Here is a 23,619-nt window from a genome sequence, read left to right as displayed (position 1 = left end):
ACACAAGTTCTTCCAGCAGCAGAGTATGATTGCTAATGTCAAAAGCTGTACTGAAACTGAAGTCAGCCCACATAATCCTTTAATCATCAATTTCTCTCAGCCAATCATCAGTCATGTGTTTAAGTGTTGTGCTTGTTGAGTGTCCTTCCATATAAGCGTGCTGAAAGTCTGTTGTCATTCTTTTTCCTGTGAAACCAGCATTGCATCTGGCCAAACACCATTTTTCCCAGAAGTTTACTAAGGGTTGGTAACAGGCTGATTGGTAGGCTATTTAAGCCAGTAAAGGGGGCTTTACTATTCTTGGGTAGCGGAATGACTTTAGCTTCCCTCCAGGCCTGAGGGCACACGCTCTCTAGTAAGCTTAAATTGAAGAAGTGGCAATATCGTCCGCTATTATCCTCAGTAATTTTCAGACCCCGGTGGGTTGTCATTGTTGATAAACAATTTTTTCACCTCTTCCACACTGACTAAATCAATAGTTGTTTAGTGGTGTTAGATTCTGGATTAGAACTATGAACATTGTTATACGCAGAAGCATAGCATATAAAGGAGTGAAAGAGACTGTTTTTTTACATCAGAAGTTAATCGTTATCTGTAGAAGACAGATGGCTTTGAAATGTGTTGGGTGTATGGGAAGAAGTCACAAGATTGCTATAGGGGAAGCGGACGGACATCTGTGGATTAGGTGAAGGATGGGTTAAGATCAGATCTGTTCCCCTGAAGGGAGAAATTATGGTTTATTACCCGGTTCCCGTCTAACCATTATATGTAAGGATTGGAGACAAGGAGGAGGGCCTAAATTGGAGTGTATATATATATATATATATATATATATATATATATATATATATATATATATATATATATATATATATATATATATATATATATATATATATATATATACACATATACATACAGTTGCAGTCGGAAGTTTACATACACTTAGATTGGAGTCACTCCACAAATTTCTTGTTAAACTATTGTTTTGGCAAGTCGATTAGGGCATCTACTTTGTGCATGACAAGTAATGTTTCCAACAATTGTTTACAGACAGATTATTTCACTTGTATCAATGTATCACAATTCCAGTAGGTCAGAAGTTCACATACACTAAGTTGACTGTGCCTTTAGAAAGCTTGGAAAATTCGAGAAAATTAGGTCATGGCTTTAGAAGCTCCTGATAAGTGAATTGCCATCATTTGAGTAAATTGGAGGTGTACCTGTGGATGTATTTCAAGGGCTACCCTCAAACTCGGTGCCTCTTTGCTTGACATCATGGGAAAACAAAAAGAAATCAGCAAAGACCTCAGAAAAAAAATTGTAGACCTCCACAAGTCTGGTTCATTCTTGGGAACAATTTCCAAATGCCTGAAGGTACCACGTTCATCTGTACAAAGAATAGTACGCAACTATAAACACCATAGGACTACGTAGCAGTCACACTGTTCAGGAAGGAGATGTGTTTTGTCTCCTTGAGCTGAACGTACTTTGGTGAGAGAAGTGCAAATCAACCTTGTGAAGATGCTGGAGGAAACGGGTATAAAAGTATCTATGTTCACAATAAAATGACTCCTATCGACACAACCTGAATGGACGCTCAACAAGGAAGAAGCCACTGCTCCAAAACCTCCATAAAAAAGCCAGACTACGGTTTGCAACTGGCCATGGGGACAAAGACAATACTTGTTGGAGAAATGTCCTCTGGTCTGATGAAACAAAAATAGAACTGTTTGGCCATAATGACCATCGTTATGTTTGGAGGAAAAGGGGGGATGCTTGCAAGCCGAAGAACACCATCCCAACCGTGAAGCACGGGGGTGGCAGCATGTTGTGGGGGTGCTTTGCTGCAGGAGGGACTGGTGCACTTCACAAAATAGATGGCATCATGAGGACAGAACATTAATGTGGATATATTGAAGCAACATCAAGACATCAGTCAGAAAGTTAAAGCTTGGTCGCCAATGGGTCTTTCAAATGGACAATGACCCCAAGCATACTTCCAAAGTTGTGGCAAAATGTCTTCAGGACAACAAAGTCAAGGTAATGGAGTGGTCATCACAAAGCCCTGACCTCGCGTGTGCGAGCAAGGAGGCCTACAAACCTGACTCAGTTACACCAGCTCTGTCAGGAGGAATGGGCCAAAATTCACCCAACTTATTGTGGGAAGCTTGTGGAAGACTACCCGAAACATGAGACCCAAGTTAAATTTAAAGGCAATGCTACCAAATACGAATTGAGTGTATGTAAACTTCTGACCCACTGGGAATGTAATGAAAGAAATACAAGCTGAAATAAATAATTCTCTACTATTATTCTGACATTTCACATTCTTAAAATAAAGTGATGATCCTAACTGACCTAAGACATGGAATTTTCACTAGGATTAAAATGTCAGGAATTGTGAAAAACTGAGGTCTGTCTGACTCTGGTATCATAACTGAGAATGGGATAAGTGATGATTTTAAATCATTTTATCTCAACAGGTTTTTTATTTGAGAGAAACAGTGGTTTAATTGACCCTGGTCAGTCAATCGACTGCTCTACCCTCTACCAAACCTCTAGCCGACTTGCTGGTTAATGCGTCTACTTCTAGTGAATTGGTTTTCATTTCAACAATTTACTACCTGTGATGTACTAGATGCCTTGCTTAAGATGTAAAACATTTATTTGTATTTTTTAGAAATCCACTGGGGCTGATACGCTTAATCCATTTTTGCTGCAGCCCTACAACCGATTGTGGAATCATTAACCATGTGGTGACCCTTGAGACCTAAATACTTATTGTCCTCTTTAAACTTAATTGCCTAGCTAAAAGATGAAAATCATTGATTAATTCTCAACTAAGAACTTATCTTTGAAATGTATTCTAAATGTACATCAGTCTGGTTTTAGACCAGGTCATGGCACTCTCTGCTGCATCCCTAGTTACATGTATAAATGATGTGGGTAACAGGATGGATAAAAGGCAACATTGTGCGGGCCTCTTCATTGACCTGTCAAAGGCCTCCGATACTGTTGATCACTCATTGCTAATTGTGAGGCTTTCCTCAATTGGCCTGCATGTAACTGGTTTACAAATAAAAAAAACAACTTGAAAAACATGTAAAAAAAATGTATATCTTCTGATAGTGTCAAATCTGGACATAACGAAAGGTGTACCGTAGGGGTCGATTCTGGGTCTGTACTTAATATGTTTACATTAACAATGTCGACTTCTCTGTAAAAAAAAAAATATGTACCTGGACTTGTATGCCGCACCAATGATACTGTCGTGTATGCCATTGCCCCCACGGTTGACCAAGCTCTATCGGAACTACAGCATGCTTTCATTGTATTACAGAAAAACTGGCCTGAAATTAGTATTGAATACAGGTAAAGCTAAGTACAGGTTGTACTCTAGAGTACATAAAAATTAGATGATTTAAGCATATGTACTTTGGATGGTTCTTATACTGATCGTGTCCCTGCTTACAAATATCTGGGCATCTGGATAGGTGAAAAGCTGTCTTAAAAAGCATATTGATGAGTTAAGAAGCTGAGAATACAAATGGGCTTCTTCTATAGAAAGCGGATTATTCAGTTGACGTTCCTATCGATCCTAGACTATAGCACTGCGCTTTGATACCGGCGACAGTTTTAGTACTCATCACTGTATTCTCTACCAGACAGTTGTTTGGCCCTCTGATGTGATGTAAGTTTGAATCATTGCTATGTTTGAATTTATAAAGCTCTTTTACTAAACCATTACTAACTCATTACTAAACCTTAGACATGAGTTACCACACCTGGGCCTCAGTGATGCCTAACTCTGGAAATTCCTTTGGTCTCTAGTGAGTTAGGTAAATCAGCTTTAAAATTTTCCTCAACCTTATTTGTGGAACAATTTTCAAAATGTTCTTAAATTTGATGTTTTGGTACTTCTAGGGGAATTAAGAAACCTGATTGTTTTCTTTCTGCTTGCATTTTGTATTTTGATGTGTGTATTTTCTATCATTTCTGTAATTCAAGGCTCATCTGAAAAAGACGCATTGGTCTCAGAAAATAAAATAAAAAATACCTGGTGTACGAATACTTGTTGTTCCCTCGGTTGTTCTGTAGTTTTACTACAGGCTGTGGGAGACAGGAAACAGTACTAATTTAACAGTAGCAAATAAAACATTTTTTTTACATTTGTTTTGAAAAGTTAAACTGCTGAAAAATGTTGGGTGTCCAATTTAATAATAATTTTTTGTTTGTATAGCGCTTTTCGGACACTTTACACAAGGCAATAAAAAAATCTAAACTCAAATGGACTTAAAAATCAGTATGAGACCTAAAGCTAAGCAATGATACCAGAGCTAACGTCTGAGATCAAAGTAAGCATTTCGAGATCAAAGTAAGCATTTCAAGTCAAACCAGTATGCCATCTGTCATGAACAGCCTTCCTACCTATGCCAGTCTTCCCTCCCATCCATCCACCCTCTTTCTATGCCTCTCACCTTCCTGCAGGTGTTTATCATTCTCTGTTCTTCTTTGGTTGAGGTAATCATGGGAATGCGGCAAACCCCCTCATAGACATCCCTTTGTTTCTGTGGGACATCAAAGGCATTTGATTCACATGAACATCTGACTCACTATGGGAGGCTGACACTTTGGGCTGGGTATTCAACACACAAACATTGGGATCCAATGTAAGCATTGGAGATTGTATGTGCATAATAGTTGTTTGACTAACATACAGTACATTGCACTTTGAAAGCCTTTTGATAAGACTTACAGATTTAGCTTAAAGACAAAAAAGAGTGAAGGACTAGAGGTCGACCGATTAAATCGGAATGGCCGATTAATTAGGGCCGATTTCAAGTTTATAACAATCGGAAATCGGTATTTCTGGGCGCCGATTTGCCGATTTTTTTTTTTTTATATACCTTTATTTAACTAGGCAAGTCAGTTAAGAACACATTCATATTTTCAATGATGGCCTAGGAACGGTGGGTTAACTGCCTCGTTCAGGGGCAGAATGACAGATTTTCACCATGTCAGCTCGGGGGATCCAATCTTGCAACCTTACAGTTAACTAGTCCAACGCAATAACAACCTGCCTCTCTCTCGTTGCGCTCCACAAGGAGACTGCATGTTACGCGAATGCAGTAAGCCAAGGTAAGTTGCTAGCTAGCATCAAACTTATAAAAAAAAATCATAATCACTAGTTAACTACACATGGTTGATGATATTACTAGATATTATCTAGCGTGTCCTGAGTTGCATATAATCTGACTGAGCATACAAGTATCTGACTGAGCGGTGGTAGGCAGAAGCAGGCGCATAAACATTAATTCAAACAGCCCTTTCGTGCGTTTTGCCAGCAGCTCTTCGTTGTGCGTCAAGTATTGCGCTGTTTATGACTTCAAGCCTATCAACTCCCGAGATGAGGCTGGTGTAACCAAAATGAAATGGCTAACTAGTTAGTGCGCGCTAATAGCGTTTCAAACGTCACTCGCTCTGAGCCTTTGAGTGGTTGTTACCCTTGCTCTGCATGGCTAACACTGCTTCAATGGTGGCTGTTGTTGTGTTGCTGGTTCAAGCGAGGAGAGGGACGGAAGCTATACTGTTACACTGGCAATACTAAAGTGCCTATAAGAACATCCAATAGTCAAAGGTTAATGAAATACAAATGGTATAGAGGGAAATAGTCCTAGAATTCCTACAACTTAAAACTTCTTACCTGGGAATATTGAAGACTCATGTTAAAAGGAACCACCAGCTTTCATATGTTCTCATGTTCTGAGCAAGGAACTGAAATGTTAGCACATATTGCACTTTTACTTTCTTTTCCAACACTTTGTTTTTGCATTATTTAAACCAAATTGAACATGTTTCATTTATTTGAGGCTAAATTGATTTTATTGATGTATTATATTAAGTTAAAATAAGTGTTCAGTATTGTTGTAATTGTCATTATTCCATTTTTATTTTATTTTTTAAAATCGTCCAATTAAAATCGGTATCGGCTTTTTTGGCCCTGCAATAATCGGTATCGGAGTTGAAAAATCAGAAATCGGTCGACCTCTATGAAGGACATTTAATTTTACTGACACTCAATGATCATTTGCTTTGGGTCAGTCGGTCTTACCTGCATGGCAGACGTGCAGTGCTGGACTAGCCCCTGGACCCTGTAGTACTGAGCCTCCTTCAGAACTTCCTCCAGCTCTCGGTGGGACTCCGGAAGCGGTACCGAGCCGTCCCGCATAAAGTTCAGCACCAAGCCAAAATGGCGACCACACCTGTCCAACACTACCCAGCCTAAGAAAGAGGAAAAATATTGAGTGAGCACTGAGGCAAGAATCACTCATCTAAATTTCACATTCTTACATGTGTCGATTGCTTTAGGAATTCCTGAGGACATGGATAAAACAAAAGGTAAATAAGTCACATCCCGTCACACGCTGCAAACAAGAGTAAATGGTGAGCACCGTTATTCAGTCGTTGATATGGGTGTAACCATTTGAAATATCAAAACCAGTGCAGTAGCACACAGCACAAAATTGCCCTTTGAGTCACCATAAATCACAACATTCTTCAACTGGTTGTTCACTACAGCATTGTTTCCAATAAATTGAAATGATGCACACCGTTATGTCCTGCTGAACACAGCCCAGTGTTTCCAATCCGTTCCTTTGGCTCCCATAGGACTACATGTTTTCTTCCAGCATTAGCAAACCTGATTCGCAACATTCGTGACCATTAGTTGCCTAGTTGTACAAAGTGTGGTAGTGCTAGACAGGAACAAAAATGTGCAAGCCTGAGTGATCCTAGAATAAAATATTGGGAAACACTGGTATACATAAATAACACACATACAGTTGAAGTCGGAAGGTTACATATACACCTCAGCCAAATACTTTTAAACTCAGTTTCACAGTTAGGATCACCACTTTATTTTAAGAATGTGAAATGCCACAATAACAGTAGAGAATGATTTATTTCAGCTTGTATTTCCAGTGGGTTAGAAGTTTACATACACTCAACTAGTATTTGGTAGCATTGCCTTTAAATTGTTTAACTTGGGTCAAACGTTTCATGTAGCCTTCAACAAGCTTCCCACAATAAGTTGGGTGAATTTTGGCCCATTCCTCCTGACAGAGCGGGAGCAACAGTCAGGTTTGTAGACCTCCTTGCTCATACATGCTTTTTCAGTTCTGCCCAAAAATGTTCTGTAGGATTGAGTTCAGGGCTTTGTGATGGCCAATCCAATACCTTGACTTTGTTGTCCTTAAGCCATTTTGCCACAACTTTGGAAGTATGCTTGGGGTCATTGTCCATTCGGAAGACCCATTGGCGACCAAGCTTTAACTTCCTGACTGATGTCTTGAGATGTTGCTTCAATATATCCACATAATGTTCTGTCCTCATGATGCCATCTATTTTGTGAAGTGCACCAGTCCCTCCTGCAGCAAAGAACCCCCACAACATGATGCTGCCACCCCTGTGCTTCACGGTTGGGATGGTGTTCTTCAGCTTGCAAGCCTCCAAACATAACGATGGTCATTATGACCAAACAGTTCTATTTTTGTTTCATCAGACCAGAGGACATTTCTCCAAAAAGTACAATCTTTGTCCCCATGTGCAGTTCCAAACCGTAGTCTGGCTTTATGGCGGTTTTGGAGCAGTGGCTTCTTCCTTGCTGAGCGGCATTTCAGGTTGTCGATATAGGACTCGTTTTACTGTGGATATAGATACTTTTGTACCCGTTTCCTCCAGCATCTTCACAAGGTCCTTTGTTGTTGTTCTGGGATTGATTTGCACACCAAAGTACGTTCACCTCTAGGAGACAGACAGTCTCCTTACTGAGCGGTATGACAGCTGCGTGGTCCCATGGTGTTTATACTTGCATACTATTGGTTGTACAGATGAACGTGGTACCTTCAGGCGTTTGGAAATTGCTCCCAAGGATGAACCAGACTTGTGGAGGTCTACAATTTTTTTTCTGAGGTCTTGGCTGATTTCTTTTGATTTTCCCATGATGTCAAGCAACTAGGCACTGAGTTTGAAGGTAGGCCTTGAAATACATCCACAGATAGGCTAATTGACATCATTTGAGTCAATCAGAAGACTCTAAAGCCATGCCATCATTTTCTGGAATTTTCCAAGTTGTTTAAAGGCACAGTCAACTTAGTGTATGTGGGGGGGTTCTTGGGGGTGGGGAATGGAATTAATTTATTCTTAATTCTTCTTGGGGGGGGGGGGGGGGGGGGGGGAGAGATCTTGGGAGGGTTTGGGTTCACATTTTTTGGCCTGGTGGTAGATTGGTCAGCCTGGATGTTTCTGTGTGTCGCTCTGAATGGGAATCTGTTGGATGACTGGTATGATGTAGTTATTGAGCGGCTTCACTACAAGTTTACTGTATGTTTCAAATATTAAAATAAAACATTAAAACATTTACTTAGTTTGTAAACTTCTGACCTACTGGAATTGCTGGAATTGTGATAGATTATTTCACTTATAATTCACTGTCTGTAAACAATTGATGGAAAAATTGTGTCATGCACATGCCAAAACTATAGTTTGTTAACAATACATTTGTGGAGTGGTTGAAAAACGAGTTAATGACTCCAACCTAAGTGTATGTAAACTTCAGACTTCAACTGTAGGTCCATACTTACCCTCTGAATCTATGGTGACCTCTGCTCCTCCATTGCACATGCTCCTTAGTAAGCTGTCCTCTTTGCTCAGGGTCTGTACTGTGGTGTAATGCAGGGAGCCCCCAACATTCAGCTTCACATATTTACTCCCCGCCAGACCACCTCCAACCCCCTTCTCCTCGCTGCAATGGCCAGAGGCCTGGGTGGCGAGGATGGAGGCAGCTGCCACACTCCCTGCGGAAGCCTCGGCAGACATCAGGCGTGCTTGCAGTTACAGAAGTTTCTGATTTAAAAACAGGAGACCTCAGTTGGGGGATGTGATTTCAATTGAATTATCACAAACAAATATCACACAGTCAACAAACAGAAATTAGGTGGATGTTATGGGTGTAATGGTACACGGGGACCTCTGTTCAGACAGCACTGTGAACCCAAATGAATACATAAATTGTTTTAATTCAAAATGAAAACACTAGGCCTACAGGCTATGCCTACACTGCATTGTAGGCCTATTGCCTCGAGTAAATCTGAGAAGAAAAATTCAGTTAAAACTAGAGCCGATGGGCACGTTGTATTCAAAGTTATAATCTTAAATTGGTGCATTTCAAACTGTCCTTTTGTGAGGCGCAGCTGGGAACTAGTTCTGTATTGTGGCGAGTGGAAGAATCGATAATCCAGAATTGGATAATCCTCCGTTCTTTAAATCTCCAGTTTGGGAAAACATTGGCTTCCCAGTAGATTAGATTACAATGGCGGTGGACAGTTGTGGATAAAACATTAACAGTAATTTGCCACGCACAACGAGAACAGTCTATACAGCTGCCAACACCTCAAATATGTTGACAGATTTATGCCGACGTCACCCCAGTTAACCAGAGCAAGAAAAAGGCAAAAAAACATTGTCATTCAAGCAGCCCTTGGCAGCTGATTCTGACCGGGCTAAAGAAATTACAAGAGCGAAGGATAGGCTGTGTTTACAATTTTTACAGTATTTGGTTTATAGCTGTTGATATGCTCCCATTCCCTATAGTTGAGAATAGGGGGTTTCAGTATGGAGCAAGATATCTGCCAAAAGGTTGAAAGTACAGTCGTGGCCAAAAGTTGAGAATGACAAATATTAATTTCCACAAAGTTTGCTGCTTCAGTGTCTTTAGATATGTCTCAGATGTTACTATGGAATACTGAAGTATAATTACAAGCATTTCATAAAGTGTCAAAGGCTTTAATTGACAATTACATGGAGTTGATGCAAAGAGTCAATATTTGCAGTGTTGACCCTTCTTTTTCAAGACCTCTGCAATCCGCCCTGGCCACATCCTGACTGATGGCAGCCCATTCTTGCATAATCAATGCTTGGAGTTTGTCAGAATTTGTGGGGTTTTATTTGTCCACCCCCCTCTTGAGGATTGACCATAAATTCTCAATGGGATTAAGGTCTGGGGAGTTTCCTGGCCATGGACCCAAAATATCAATGCTTTGTTCCCCGAGCCACTTAGTTATCACTTTTGTCTTATGGCAAGGTGCTCCATCATGCTGGAAAAGGAATTGTTCGTTACCAAACTGTTCCTGGATGGTTGGGAGAAGTTGCTCTCGGAGGATGTGCTGGTACCATTCTTTATTCATGGCTGTGATCTTAGGCAAAATTGAGAGTGAGCCCACTCCCTTGGCTGAGAAGCAACCCATGAATGGTCTCAGGATGCTTTACTGTTGGCATGACACAGGACTGATGGTAGGACTCACCTAGTCTTCTCCGGACAAGCTTTTTTCTGGATGCCCCAAACAATCGTAAAGGGGATATATATCAGAGGAAATGACTTTACCCCAGTCCTCAGCAGTCCAATCCCTGTACCTTTTGCAGAATATCAGTCTGTCCCTGATGTTTTTCCTGGAGAGAAGTGGCTTCTTTGCTGCACTTCTTGACACCAGGCCATCCTCCAAAAGTATTTGCCTCACTGTGCGTGCAGATGCACTCACACCTGCCTGCTGCCATTCCTAAGCAAGCTCTGTACTGGTGGTGCCCTGACCCCGCAGCTGAATCAACTTTAGGAGAAGGTCCTGGCGCTTGCTGGACTTTCTTGGGCGCCCTGAAGTCTTCTTCACAACAATTGAACCGCTCTCCTTGAAATTCTTGAGGATCCGATTTATATGCAATCTTACTGGCAACAAAATCCTTGCCTGTGATGCCCTTTTTGTGCAAAGCAATCATGATGGCACGTTTTTTCTTGCAGGTAACCATGTTTGACAGAGGAAAAACAATGATTCCAAGCAATACCTTCCTTTTGAAGCTTCCAGTCTGTTATTCAAACTCAATCAGCATGACAGAGTGATCTCCAGCCTTGTCCTCGTCAACACTCGTGTGACCTTGTGACTAGGGGGCAGTATTTTCATTTTTTGGAAAAATAACATGCCCCGTACAAACTGATATTTTGTCAGGACAAGATGCTAGAATATGCATATAATTGACAGCTTAGGATAGAAAACACTAAAGTTTCCAAAACTGTAAAAAATATTGTCTGGGAGTATAACAGAACTGATGTTGCAGGCGAAAGCCTAAGAAAAATCCAATCCGGAAGTGCCTCATGTTTTGAAAGCACTGCGTGAGCAATGAATGGCCTATCAACCAGATTACTCTTTCTCCGTATTCCCAAAGGTGTCTACAGCATTGTGACGTAGTTTTACGCATTTATGTTGAAGAATACCCGTAGGCGGCTACATTGCGCAAGTGGTCACCTGATGCTCCCGAGAGATTCTTGCGTAAAATACAGGAGGTAGCCATTACTCAATTCGGTCCTACTGAAAAACTAAATGTCCCGATGGATATATTATCGAATATATATTTGAAAAACACCTTGAGGATTGATTATAAACATCGATTGCCATGTTTGTCGATATTATGGAGCTAATTTTGAATATTTTTCGCCGTTTTCGTGACTGCAATTTCCGAGCGATTTCTCAGCCATGCGTGAAGAACAAATGGAGCTATTTCACCTACAAAAATGATCTTTTGGGAAAAAAGGAACATTTGCTATCTAACTGGGAGTCTCGTGAGTGAAAAAATCCGAAGCTCAAAGGTAAACAATTTAATTTGATTGCTTTTCTGATTTCCGTGACCAAGTTATCTGCTGCTAGCTGGACAAAATGCTATGCTAGGCTACCGATAAACTTAAACAAATGCTTGTCTAGCTTTGGCTGTAAAGCATATTTTGAAAATCTGAGATGACAGGGTGATTAACAAAAGGCTAAACTGTGTCTCAATATATTTCACTTGTGATTTTCATGAGTAGGAATATTTTCTAGTAATATTTATGTCTGTTGCGTTATGCTAATTAGTGTCAGATGATGACAACGGTCCCGTTCACGGGATGGGATGTCACTAGAGGTTAACGAGAGAATCACTGACATGTCAGCTGGTCATTTTGTGGCAGGGCTGAAATGCAGTGGAAATGTTTTATTTGGGATTCAGTTCATTTGCATGGCAAAGAGGGATGTTGCAATTAATTGCATTTCATCTGATCACTCTTCATAACGTTCTGGAGTATATTCAAATTGCCATCATACAAACTGAGGCCGCAGACTTTGTGAAAATTAATGTGTTATTCTCAACTTTTGGCCAAGACTGTACGTATCGTTAGGATCGTAAGAAAAAAAACACGTAAATTGTTAGTATCATAAGATAAGCCAATGCTGAAACATAAAATGAAAACTTTCGATCTCTCCCGTTACGACTATGAATTAATATTTACACATTTAATTACTTTACATCTCCCTTGACTAGGTTAGAGATATTTTTTTATACGTACAAACTTGTCAGTAATGTGGCATCTGCAAAAGATATTAACGTAGCTAGTCAAATCAAGCAACTCTAGCCCAGACCAGTTAACCTCTCTGGGATATCTGGGACGGTAGCATCCCACCTCAATAAGTCAGTGAAAGTGCAGGGCACCAAATTCAAAACAGAAATCTCATAATTAAATTTCCTCAGGCATACAAGTATTTCACCATATTAAAGTAACTTCTCGTTAATCCAGCCAGTGTGATTTCAAAAAGGCTTTACGGCGAAAGCACACCAAACGATTATGTTAGGTAATCACCTAGTCACAGAAAAACACAGCCATTTTTCCAGCCAAAGAGAGGAGTCACAAAAAAAGAGAAATAGAGATAAAATTAATCACTAACCTTTGATGATCTTCATCAGATGACACTCATAGGACTTCATGTTACACAATGCATGTATGTTTTGTTCAGTGTTTTGTTCGATAAAGTTCATATTTATATCCAAAAATTGGCATGTCATGTTCAGCAGTTCCAAAACACCCGGTGATTTTGCAGAGAGCCACATCAATTTATAGAAATACTCATCATAAAATGATGAAAATACAAGTCTTATACATGGCACTAGATAAACTTCTGTGAAATATTTCAAAAAAGCTTTACCGAAAAAGAACACCATGCAATAAATCTGAGTACAGTGCTCAGACAACAAAACAGCCAAACAGATAACCACCATGCTGTTCAGTCAACAGAAGTCAGAAATAGCATTATAAATATTCACTTACCTTTGATGATCTTCATTAGAATACACTCCCAGGAATCCCAGTTCCACAATAAATGTTTGATTTGTTCGATAAAGTCCCTAATTTATGTCCAAATACCTCCTTTTGTACGCGCGTTTAGTACACAATCCAAAATTACGACGCGCAGGCCAGTCCATGCAAAAGTTCAGACCAAAAGTTATTACAGTTCGTAGAAACAAGTCAAACGAAGTATAGAATCAATCTTTAGGATGTTTTTTAATCATAAATCTTCAATAATGTTCCAACTGGAGAATTCCCTTCTCTGTAAAATTGCAATGGAACGCAAGCTAACTATCACATGAATGCATGTGGTCAGCTAATGGCACTCTACCAGACTGACTCATTCTCCTCTCATTCACCCCCACTTCACAGTAGACGCATCAAACAAGGTTCTAAAGACTGTTGACATCTAGTGGAAGCCTTAGGAAGTGCAATATGACCCCATAGACACTGTTTGATAGGGAATGATTAGAAAAACTACAAACCTCAGATTTCACAATTCTTTCCTCTGGTTTTTGCCTGCCATATGAGTTCTGTTATAGTCACAGACATCAGTCAACCCGTTTCAGAAACTTCAGTGTTTTCTATCCAAATCTACTAATTATATGTATTTTCTAGCTTTTAGGCATGAGTAGCAGGCAGTTTAATCTGGGCACCTTTTTATCCAAGCTACTCAATACTGCCCCCCAGTCCCACAGAAGTTAGTTGCTTTAGAGCATCCAGTTTCATTTCCAAAATAAAATGTCTAAAGCTTGTTTTAGAACTGCATTCAATAATAACGTCATACCAGTAGATGGCGAAGTATAGGCTTGGGCCTTGAGCAAATGACTTGACACAGAATAGCCTTGCCTAAAATAACTGCTTGAGCTGCAAAAGAGAAAGTAGACTGTTTTCACAAACTGAAAGAGCAAACCATTGCATTTAACCATGGCAAGGTGACTGGGAATATGGCCGAATACAAACAGTGTAGTTATTCCCGCCGTAAGGCAATCAAACAGGCAAACGGTCAGTATAGAGACAAAAGTGGAGTCGCAATTCAACGGCTCAGACAAGAGACGTATGTGGCAGGGTCTACAGACAATTACGGACTACAAATGGAAAACCAGCCACGTCAAGGATACCGACATCTTGCTTCCGCACAAGCTAAACACCTTCACCCGCATTGAGGATAACAGAGCCACAGACGTGGCCCGTTACCAAGAACTGTGGGCTCTCCTTCTCCGTGGCTGACGGGAGTAAGACATTTAAGTGTGCTAACCCTCGCAAGGCTGACGGTCCAGATGGCACCCCTAGCCGCGGCTTCAGAGCATGCGCAGACCAGCAGGCTGGAGTGTTTACGGACATACTCAATCTCTCCCTATCCCAGTCTGTTGTCCCAACATGCTTCAAGAGGTCTACCATTGTTCACGTGCTGCGGGATGCTGGCCTTCTAGGCAGAGTTGCAAAGAAAAAGCCATATCTCTGTCAAGTGTGTATTCATTTGCCTATCTTTTATTTTTATAGGCCAGTCTTAGATATGGCTTTTCTTTGCAACTCTGCCTAGAAGGCCAGCATCCCAGAGCACTGATGGAGGAATTGTCCATTCCTGGTCTAACTCAGGCAGTTGTTGTTGCCATCCTGTACCTGTCCCACAGGTGTGATGTTGGATGTACCGATCCTGTGCAGGTGTTGTTACACGTTGTCTGCCACTGTGAGGACGATCAGCTGTCCATCCTGTCTCCCTGCAGCACTGTCTTTGGCATCTCACAGTAAAGACATTGCAATTTATTGCTCTGGCCACATCTGCAGTCCTCATGCTTCCTTGCAGCATGCCTAAGGCACGTTTGCGCAGATGACCAGTGACCCTGGGCATCTTCTTTTTTTTTTTTTTCCCCCAGAGTCAGTAGAAAGGACACTTTAGTGTCCTAAGTTTTCATAACTGTGACCTTAATTGCGTACCGCCTGTAAACTGTTGGTGTCTTAGCGACCGTTCCACAGGTGCATGTTCATTAACTGTTTATGCTTCATTGAACAAGCATGGGAAACAGTGTTTCAACCCTTTTACAATTAAGATCTGGAACGTTATTTGGATTTTTACATCTTTTAAAGACAGGATCCTGAAAAGGGGACATTTTTTGTTGTTGCTGAGCTTAACGCACCACCACTAGTAATGTTTTATTCACCTCAAACAGCAAGCAAACAGTATGTTTTTACATCCATTGAGAATTACAATAGTTCCTCAATGTATTTGAAAAATCTTTCCAGCTCTCTCCCTTTTGATAACCACTCGGCGTGAAAGGAAAAAAAAATGTAATGCTCTGATCCAGTGGAAAAGTCATGAAATAGGCTTCTTATCAGTGCCCGACTTGGACTGAAAACAGTTCCGGAACTCATATTGGGTGCTGGTACTGTTTATACACTGCTCAAAAAAATAAAAAAATAAAAAAAACACTGATTGACAATAAATTTCACATGCTGTTGTGCAAATGGAATAGACAACAGGTGGAAATTCTAGGCAATTAGCAAGACACCCCCAATAAAGGAGTGGTTCTGCAGGTGATAACCACAGACCACTTCTCAGTTCCTATGCCTCCTGGCTGATGTTTTGGTCACTTTTGAATGCTGGCGGTGCTTTCACTCTAGTGGTAGCATGAGACGGAGTCTACAACCCACACAAGTGGCTCAGGTAGTGCAGCTCATCCAGGATGTCACATCAATGCGAGATGTGGCAAGAAGGTTTGCTGTGTCTGTCAGCGTAGTTTCCAGAGCATGTAGGCGCTACCAGGAGACAGGCCAGTACATCAGGAGACGTGGAGGAGGCCGTAGGAGGGCAACACAGCAGCAGGACCGCTACCTCCGCCTTTGTGCAAGGAGGAGCAGGAGGAGTACTGCCAGAGCCCTGCAAAATGACCACCAGCAGGCCACAAATGTGCATGTGTCTGCTCAAACGGTCAGAAACAGACTCCATGAGGGTGGTATGAGGGCCCGACGTCCACAGGTGGGGTTGTACAGGTGGGGTTGTACAGCCCAACACCGTGCAGGACGTTTGGCATTTGCCAGAGAACACCAAGATTGGCAAATTCGCCACTGGCGCCCTGTGCTCTTCACAGATGAAAGCAGGTTCACACTGAGCACGTGACAGACGTGACAGAGTCTGGAGACGCCGTGGAGAACGTTCTGCTGCCTGCAACATCCTCCAGCATGACCGGTTTGGCGGTGGGTCAGTCATGGTGTGGGGTGGCATTTCTTTGAGGGGTCCGCCCTCCATGTGCTCACCAGAGGTAGCCTGACTGCCATTAGGTACCGAGATGAGATCCTCAGACCCCTTGTGATACCATATGCTGGTGCGGTTGGCCCTGGGTTCCTCCTAATGCAAGACCTCATGTGGCTGGAGTGTGTCAGCAGTTCCTGCAAGAGGAAGGCATTGATGCTAAGGATTGGCCCGCACGGGAACGGTCCCTAGACCTGAATCCAATTGAGCACATCTGGGACATCATGTCTCGCTCCATCCACCAACGCCACGTTGCACCACAGACTGTCCAGGAGTTGGTGGATGCTTTAGTCCAGGTCTGGGAGGAGATCCCTCCTCAGGAGACCAGCCGCCACCTCATCAGGAGCATGCCCAGGCGTTGTACGGAGGTCATACAGGCACGCGGCGGCCATTCACACTACTGAGCCTCATTTTGACTTGTTTTAAGGACATTACATCAAATTTGGATCAGCCTGTAGTGTGGTTTTCCACTTTAATTTTGAGTGTCACTCCAAATCCAGACCTCCATGGGTTGATCAATTTGATTTTCATTGATGTGTGATTTTGTTGTCAACACATTCAACTATGTAAAGAAAAAAGTATTTAATAAGAATATTTCATTCATTCAGATCTAGGATGTTATTTTAGTGTTCCTTTGTTTTTTTGAGCAGTGTATTTAGGTGCAGGAGCTCCACAATACTTTTGAGCTAATAGGTCAAGCAGTACAAAATGTGAATATTTTATACAATGTTGCAAGTTAGCTAGCACAAGCTTTTGGCAAGACCCAAGTTAGTCAATACAATGTTTCAAGTTCACCTGCAGGCTGCACATTTTTTTTTGGGGGGGGGGGGGGGGACGACAACTGGGGCTTTATGTAGGCAATTTTTTACATAGATAGCAATAGAAGTTAAACCTAAAATTATTATTTTCATTTATTTTGGATAGAATTGATTAATGATTTTTAGATATGAAAACGTTATTATAAATTAAACTGTTTCACGAAAATGTGCATATGAAAACCATAATTGGATCGGTAGAAAAAAAATTGAATTCCACATGAGAAAGGTTGCAGACTCCTCGTGTAGCCTTATTATTGGAAACTTCTGGAGAATAATGGCAGAATCTGTGAAAGCCAGCAGGAGCAGAATAGATGGGTCAGGTTACATTTGTTTTCCTTCTGGTTACCTAGATCTCTAGGGCCCTTGAGGAATCAAACCGTAAGCGTAAAGCATCAAACAAGCTCAATGCACATAGTTGATTTTATTAAAACACATAGGGTGTGTCTACATATGGAAAAATATCAGTTTAAAAATTGACAAATTGAAATTCAGTCGACCACAATTTTTGTTTTTAGTTGGGGACAGCCCTTGTCCCCGGTTGCAACACTCACTACAGAGTTACAAACTTCCACTGGAAGCAACGTCAGCACAAGAACTGTTTGTCTGGAGCTTCATGAAATGGGTCTCTATTGGCCGAGCAAGCCTAAGATCACCATGCGCAATGCCAAGTGTCGGCTGGAGTGAGGACTCTGTGCTTCCAACATTGTGGCAACAGTTATGTGAAGACCCTTTCCTGTTTAAGCATCATAATGCCCCCATGCACAAAGCCAGCTCCATACAGAAACGGGTTGACGAGATGTGGAAGAACTTGACTGACCTGCACAGAGCCCTAACCTCAACCCCATTAAAATCTTTGGGATGAACTGGAACACAGACTGCGAGCCAGGCCTAATCGCCCAACATCAGTGCCCGACCTCAGTAATGCTTGTGGATGAGTGGAAGAAAGCCCCCGCAGCAATGTTCCAACATCTAGTGGAAATCCTTCCCAGAAGAGTGGAGGATGTCATAGAAGCAAAGTGTGGGGGACCAACTCCATAATAACGCCCATGATTTTGGAATGAGATGTTCGACGAGCAGGTGTCCACATACTTTTGGTCATGTAGTGTATATAGAAAGCAGTTGCATTATATAAACAGTTCAGACAAGTAGTTAGCCATCCTGGCTTTAGATGGCTAGAGTGCAGTATCTCTAACTTAAACTGAGTAGGTAACGTTAGCTAGCTAGCGATCCATCTACCTTCGTCAGAAACCTGCCTTTTTGTAGGGATGTAAAATGTTCAGCCTGCTGCACAGACCCAATGGACGCTCTAATCTAGAGTGCCAGGTTAAATTGTGCTTAGGAGTCTTTTCATCTCAAAATGGTTAAACTAGTGAGAAGTATATGTGATTAATTATATGGCAAAATAATTCAATGTACAAAAGTGTATACAAAACATTCGGAACACCTTCGTAATATTGTGTTGCACTCCAGAACAGCCTCAATCCATCAGGCATGGACTCTACAAGGTGTCGAAAGCAATCCCAGGGATGCTGGCCCATGTTGTGATCATGCTCTCCGTAGCGCATATGAGCAAGACATTTAAACAGGTAAACATTCACAAGGCAGCAGGGCCAGACAGATTACCAGGACGTACACACAGAGCATACGCAGACCAACTGGAAAGTTTCTTCACTGACATTTGCAACCTGTACCTGGAGTTTGAAATAGCTACATGTTTCAAGCAGACCACCATAGTCCCTGTGCACAGAAAGCGAAAGGTAACCTGCCTAAATGGCTACCGCCCCATAGCACTCACGTCAGTAGCCATGAAGTGCATTGAAAGGCTGGTCATGGCTCACATCAACACCATCAACCCAGAAACCCTAGACCCACTCCAATTGGCATACCGCCCCGACAGATCCACAGATGATGCAATCTCAATCCACACTGCCCTTTCACACCTGGACAAAAGGAACACCCATGTGAGAATGCTGTTCATTGACTGCAGCTCAGCGTTCAACACCATAGTGATGAGCTTTGTTGACACTAAGCTAAGGACCCTGGGACTAAACACCTCCCTCTGCACTTCCTGACCGGCCGCCCCCTAGGTGGTAAGAATAGGCAACAATATCTGCCACGTTGACAATCAACACGGGGGCCCCTAAGGGGTACATGCTTAGTCCCCTCCTGTACTCCATGTTCACCCACAACTGCGTGACCAAGCACGACTCCAACACCATCATTAAGTTTCCTGACAACCCAACGGCCTGATCACTGACAACGATGAGACGGCCTATAGGGAGGAGGTCGGAGACCTGGCAGTGTGGTGCCAGGACAACAACCTCTCCCTCAACGTGAGCAAGACAAAGGAGACAATCATGGACTACAAGAAAAGGAGGGCTGAACACGCCCCCATTCACATCGATGGGGCTGTAGTGGAGCAGGTTGAGACTTAAGTACCTTGGTGTCCACAACACCAACAAACTATCATGGTTCAAACACACCAAAAAAGTTGTGAAGAGGGCACTACAACGCCTTCCCCCCCCCCCCAGGAGACTGAAAAGATTTGGTATGGGTCCCCAGATCTTCAAAAAGTTATACAGCTGCACGATTGAGAGCATCCTGATCGGTTGCATCACCACCTGGTATGGCAACTGCTCGGCATCTGACCTTAAGGGGCTACAGAGGGTAGTGCGTATGGCCCAGTACATCACCGGGGCCAGGCTTCCTGCAATCCAGGACCTATATTCTAGGCGGTGTCAGAGGAAGGCCCAAAAAAATGGTCTGACTTCAGTCACCCAATCATAGACTTTTCTCTGCAACAGCTCAGCAAAAGATACCAGAGCGCAAAGTCTAGGTCCAAAAGGGACCTTAAGTTTCTATCCCCAAGCCATAAGTCTGCTTAACAATTAATCAAATGGCCACCCTCCCTTTGTTTTTACAGTACTGCTATCCGCTGTTTATTATCTATGAATAGTCACTTTACCAATTCAAATTACCTCGACTAACCTGTATCCCCACACATCGACTTGGTACCAGTGCCCTCTGCATACAGCCTCATTTTTATTACTTCTGTTTATTTCGTAACTATATTCTTAAAACTGTTTTGATGGTTAAGGGCTTGTAAGTAAGCATTTCATGGCATATGACAAATATAATTTTATTTGACTCCCAATGCTTCACAGAGTCGTGTCAAGTTGGCTGGATGTCCTTTGGGTGGTGGTGGACCATTCTTAATACACACAAGAAACTGTTGAGCGTGAAAAACCCAGCAGCGTTGCAGTTCTTTACACACTCAAACCTGTGCACCTGGCACCACACCCCGTTCAAGGGCACTTAAATATTTTGTCTTGTCAATTCACCCTCCGAATGGCACACATACACAATCAAGACTAACTACCAATTGGCTATAACAAAATTGGGGAGAAAAGTGTTTTTTTTAAGTAATTAACATTATACTTTTAATACTGCAATAATTCTGATTTATAGATATCATTATTTTCCAGGCTACTCCTCTTACACCGTGCTAGAAATGTCTTTCTAACTTTAAAACGTGTAGACTGGTCTGGAATAGTGTGCTCACATACAACTTTTTGATAGCTTTTATACCTCTAAAAGTTCCCATTGTGACATCACTCCAAACATTCCATTCACTATAAACAAATGTTACTTTTAACACAAATCAATTACTTTGACCCAAAAAATTACACAAATTGAGAGCATTTGAAATCTTCCTCTACTCTGCTATTTAAATCTGAAATCAGAACATAATTGCTCTCTGGCACCGATGAAAAACTGGACCATTGAGGAGTGGCCACACATTATTTCAAAAAACTGAAGTAATTTTTTCTTCATGTTAAATTATAATCTACAGTAGTTTCCAGCAGTAGTGTAGCTACTTAATCCGGTAAAACTACTGGATGAGTCCAAAAACGTGCTGTGATTTAATTTATTTTGACGATTTCGGGTATTTGCCCTGCCTACTTCTAGGCCAGTTATCATCATGTCCAGGTGAAATTTAAATGGGTAACGTTAACTGTTAGCTAGCTAGCTTTCCAGACACTGCAAGACATCTTGCAAGACACATGGAAGACAACAAATTAGCTCGCTACAATCACACTAGTTAACTTGCTAGTTAGTATTTGGCTTGTTACCTAGGTCGCTACATTTACTAACGTTAGTTTCAAGCTACCGTAACGTCTCTGGTTGGATGCTAAAGGCAAGCCGTTAGCTAGCTAACGTACTCACCAGGCTAGCCGACTTGCTAGCTAACATTAGCGGTTAACTTTTGTGGTGGCTCCAAATCTCCAATGCTATTAAAATGAGAATTTAAAACAACGGAAAAAGAAAACACTTAACAAGGTTGCACGAATTAGGGAAATACTGTGGTTAATTAGGACGAGGTCATTTTGACATGTTTAGCTTGCTTGACTAGCTAACGTCATCGACAAGATTAGTTTATTCTTCGATGAGATTTAACGGCGTTTGGCCTCCAATAAATGTTGCATTACCGCCACCTAGTAGACTGGAGTACAACTCCCGTATACTTTGCTTAAAAAAAATATATGCATAAGTAAACAAATACCCTACCATCACAAAAAAATATATATTTTAAAGAATAACACCACCCTACTCCACTATTTAAATATATTTAGTCCTACCTCAGGCCAACAATCTGAAAGGATGAGACACCACCACTTAATACACCCTGTTACTCTTCTTTCTCACACACCCAAATACCTCTCTGCAGCTGCCACCACAACCTCAATTTTCTGCGACCTATGTTTCATCCCTGAAGAACAGTTGATAACCATTGCTATAAATGCTAAAAATCCAATCATACTGAAACATATCACTTGTTGACCTATCCCACTGTACTGGTACAGATCTACTACTCGCACCACTCCTCTCAGGATCCCTCCCCCTTGACCCATCTTCCTCTACTTTCTTCACTGTCTCAGCATATGACAACTTCTGCACTACTCTAACCCGGAAACCTCAACCTGCCTGGGACATTTCTGATCCCCAGCCCCATAGGCACCCATACAATTAACACATACCACTACTTTTCCCAATGTTACACATTATTTTGTCTCATGCCCTTCTGCACACCTACACACTGCTGCTACATGCCCATAAGCTTGACACCTGTAACAACGTAATGTATTCACCAGAAAAGCTCATACAGGATAACTTATATATCCTAACATCACTTTGTTGGGCAACATCAAAAGTCAAAAGAACAGACAATGACTCCTGTTCCACCACTCACGCCACGCTGTCTGCTGCACCAAACGATGAGCATTACAAACACCGGGAATCTTCCCCTTCAGTTGGTCAACTTTTACATTTACTGCTACCCCAGCAATCACTCCTTTCAACGGCACCCTTTTCTTGAAAGCAAAACAATTCAAATGTCTTGCCCCCCATTCATTTAACGTGGAGTGCCTTCTCCCTCTGACCAGCAGAAACACAAACAATTATCACAAGACCACTTTTGGTTTCCGAATCCACAGCACCCAACTCTGTTTTCACCCACCCTGAAATGACAAATGGATCAGCCAAAAGGCAAGAGTCACTCCAACTGTCACAGACTCATCTTTATCCTGACCCTCGGTGCAAGCCTCGGCTCAGAGAACTTCACCACACCTACTCCCTCTGATACCTCCTGTCTTCAGCTCACCCTGCTTACACTTTCTACCATTCTTCTAAAACAAACCATCTCCCCTTTTCCTGCAATTTTTAACCGACTCAAGCTCACCCTCTTCCTCCATCTCTTTCTCAGACCTCCTCTGCCTCTCTTTTTCCCTCTCCATTCCTCCTACGTATTCCAAGTATATGTCTCCTTATCAGTGGCTGTCAGTGCTGTTTATGGGATGACGCTTTTTTTTCATGAGCATCAAATCAAATGTATTTATATAGCCCTTCGTACATCAGCTGATATCTCAAAGTGCTGTACAGAAACCCAGCCTAAAACCCCAAACAGCAAGCAATGCAGGTGTAGAAGCACGGTGGCTAGGAAAAACTCCCTAGAAAGGCCAAAACCTAGGAAGAAACCTAGAGAGGAACTAGGCTATATGGGGTGGCCAGTCCTCTTCTGGCTGTGCCGGGTGGAGATTATAACAGAACATGGCCAAGATGTTCAAATGTTCATAAATGACCAGCATGGTCAAATAATAATAATCACAGGCAGAACAGTTGAAACTGGAGCAGCAGCACGGCCAGGTGGACTGGGGTCAGCAAGGAGTCATCATGCCAGGTAGACTAGACCTGAGGCATGGTCCTAGGGCTCAGGTCCTCCGAGAGAGAGAAAGAAAGAAAGAGAGAATTAGAGAGTGCATACTTAAATTCACACAGGACACCGGATAGGACAG

General features: G+C 41.9%; 1 protein-coding gene across 2 annotated transcripts in view; it reads right to left on the bottom strand.

The window, feature by feature from the left end:
• Window positions 1-21,741, bottom strand: part of kctd13 (potassium channel tetramerization domain containing 13) — a 39,147-nt gene extending 17,406 nt beyond the window's left edge. Inside the window, exons 1-6 of one of the 2 annotated variants that reach the window (XM_090192907.1) lie at window positions 21,494-21,694; window positions 8,646-8,907; window positions 6,615-6,703; window positions 6,116-6,285; window positions 4,482-4,571; window positions 4,061-4,113 (exon numbers count right to left, since the gene is read on the bottom strand). In XM_090192907.1, the coding sequence (XP_090049033.1) occupies window positions 4,061-4,113; window positions 4,482-4,571; window positions 6,116-6,232 (260 nt within the window). In that variant the 5' untranslated portion in view covers window positions 6,233-6,285; window positions 6,615-6,703; window positions 8,646-8,907; window positions 21,494-21,694. Of the gene's footprint in view, window positions 1-4,060; window positions 4,114-4,481; window positions 4,572-6,115; window positions 6,286-6,614; window positions 6,704-8,645; window positions 8,908-21,493 lie in introns of both variants that reach the window. The other variant, XM_021624316.3, reaches the window with a different exon arrangement.
• Between the last annotated feature and the right edge of the window lie 1,878 nt (window positions 21,742-23,619).

The sequence above is a fragment of the Oncorhynchus mykiss genome, chromosome 12, assembly GCF_057628025.1.
Source record: "Oncorhynchus mykiss isolate SJ-2025 chromosome 12, ASM5762802v1, whole genome shotgun sequence".
NCBI lineage: Eukaryota > Metazoa > Chordata > Actinopteri > Salmoniformes > Salmonidae > Oncorhynchus > Oncorhynchus mykiss.
This window is presented reverse-complemented; position numbering and strand designations above follow the sequence as displayed.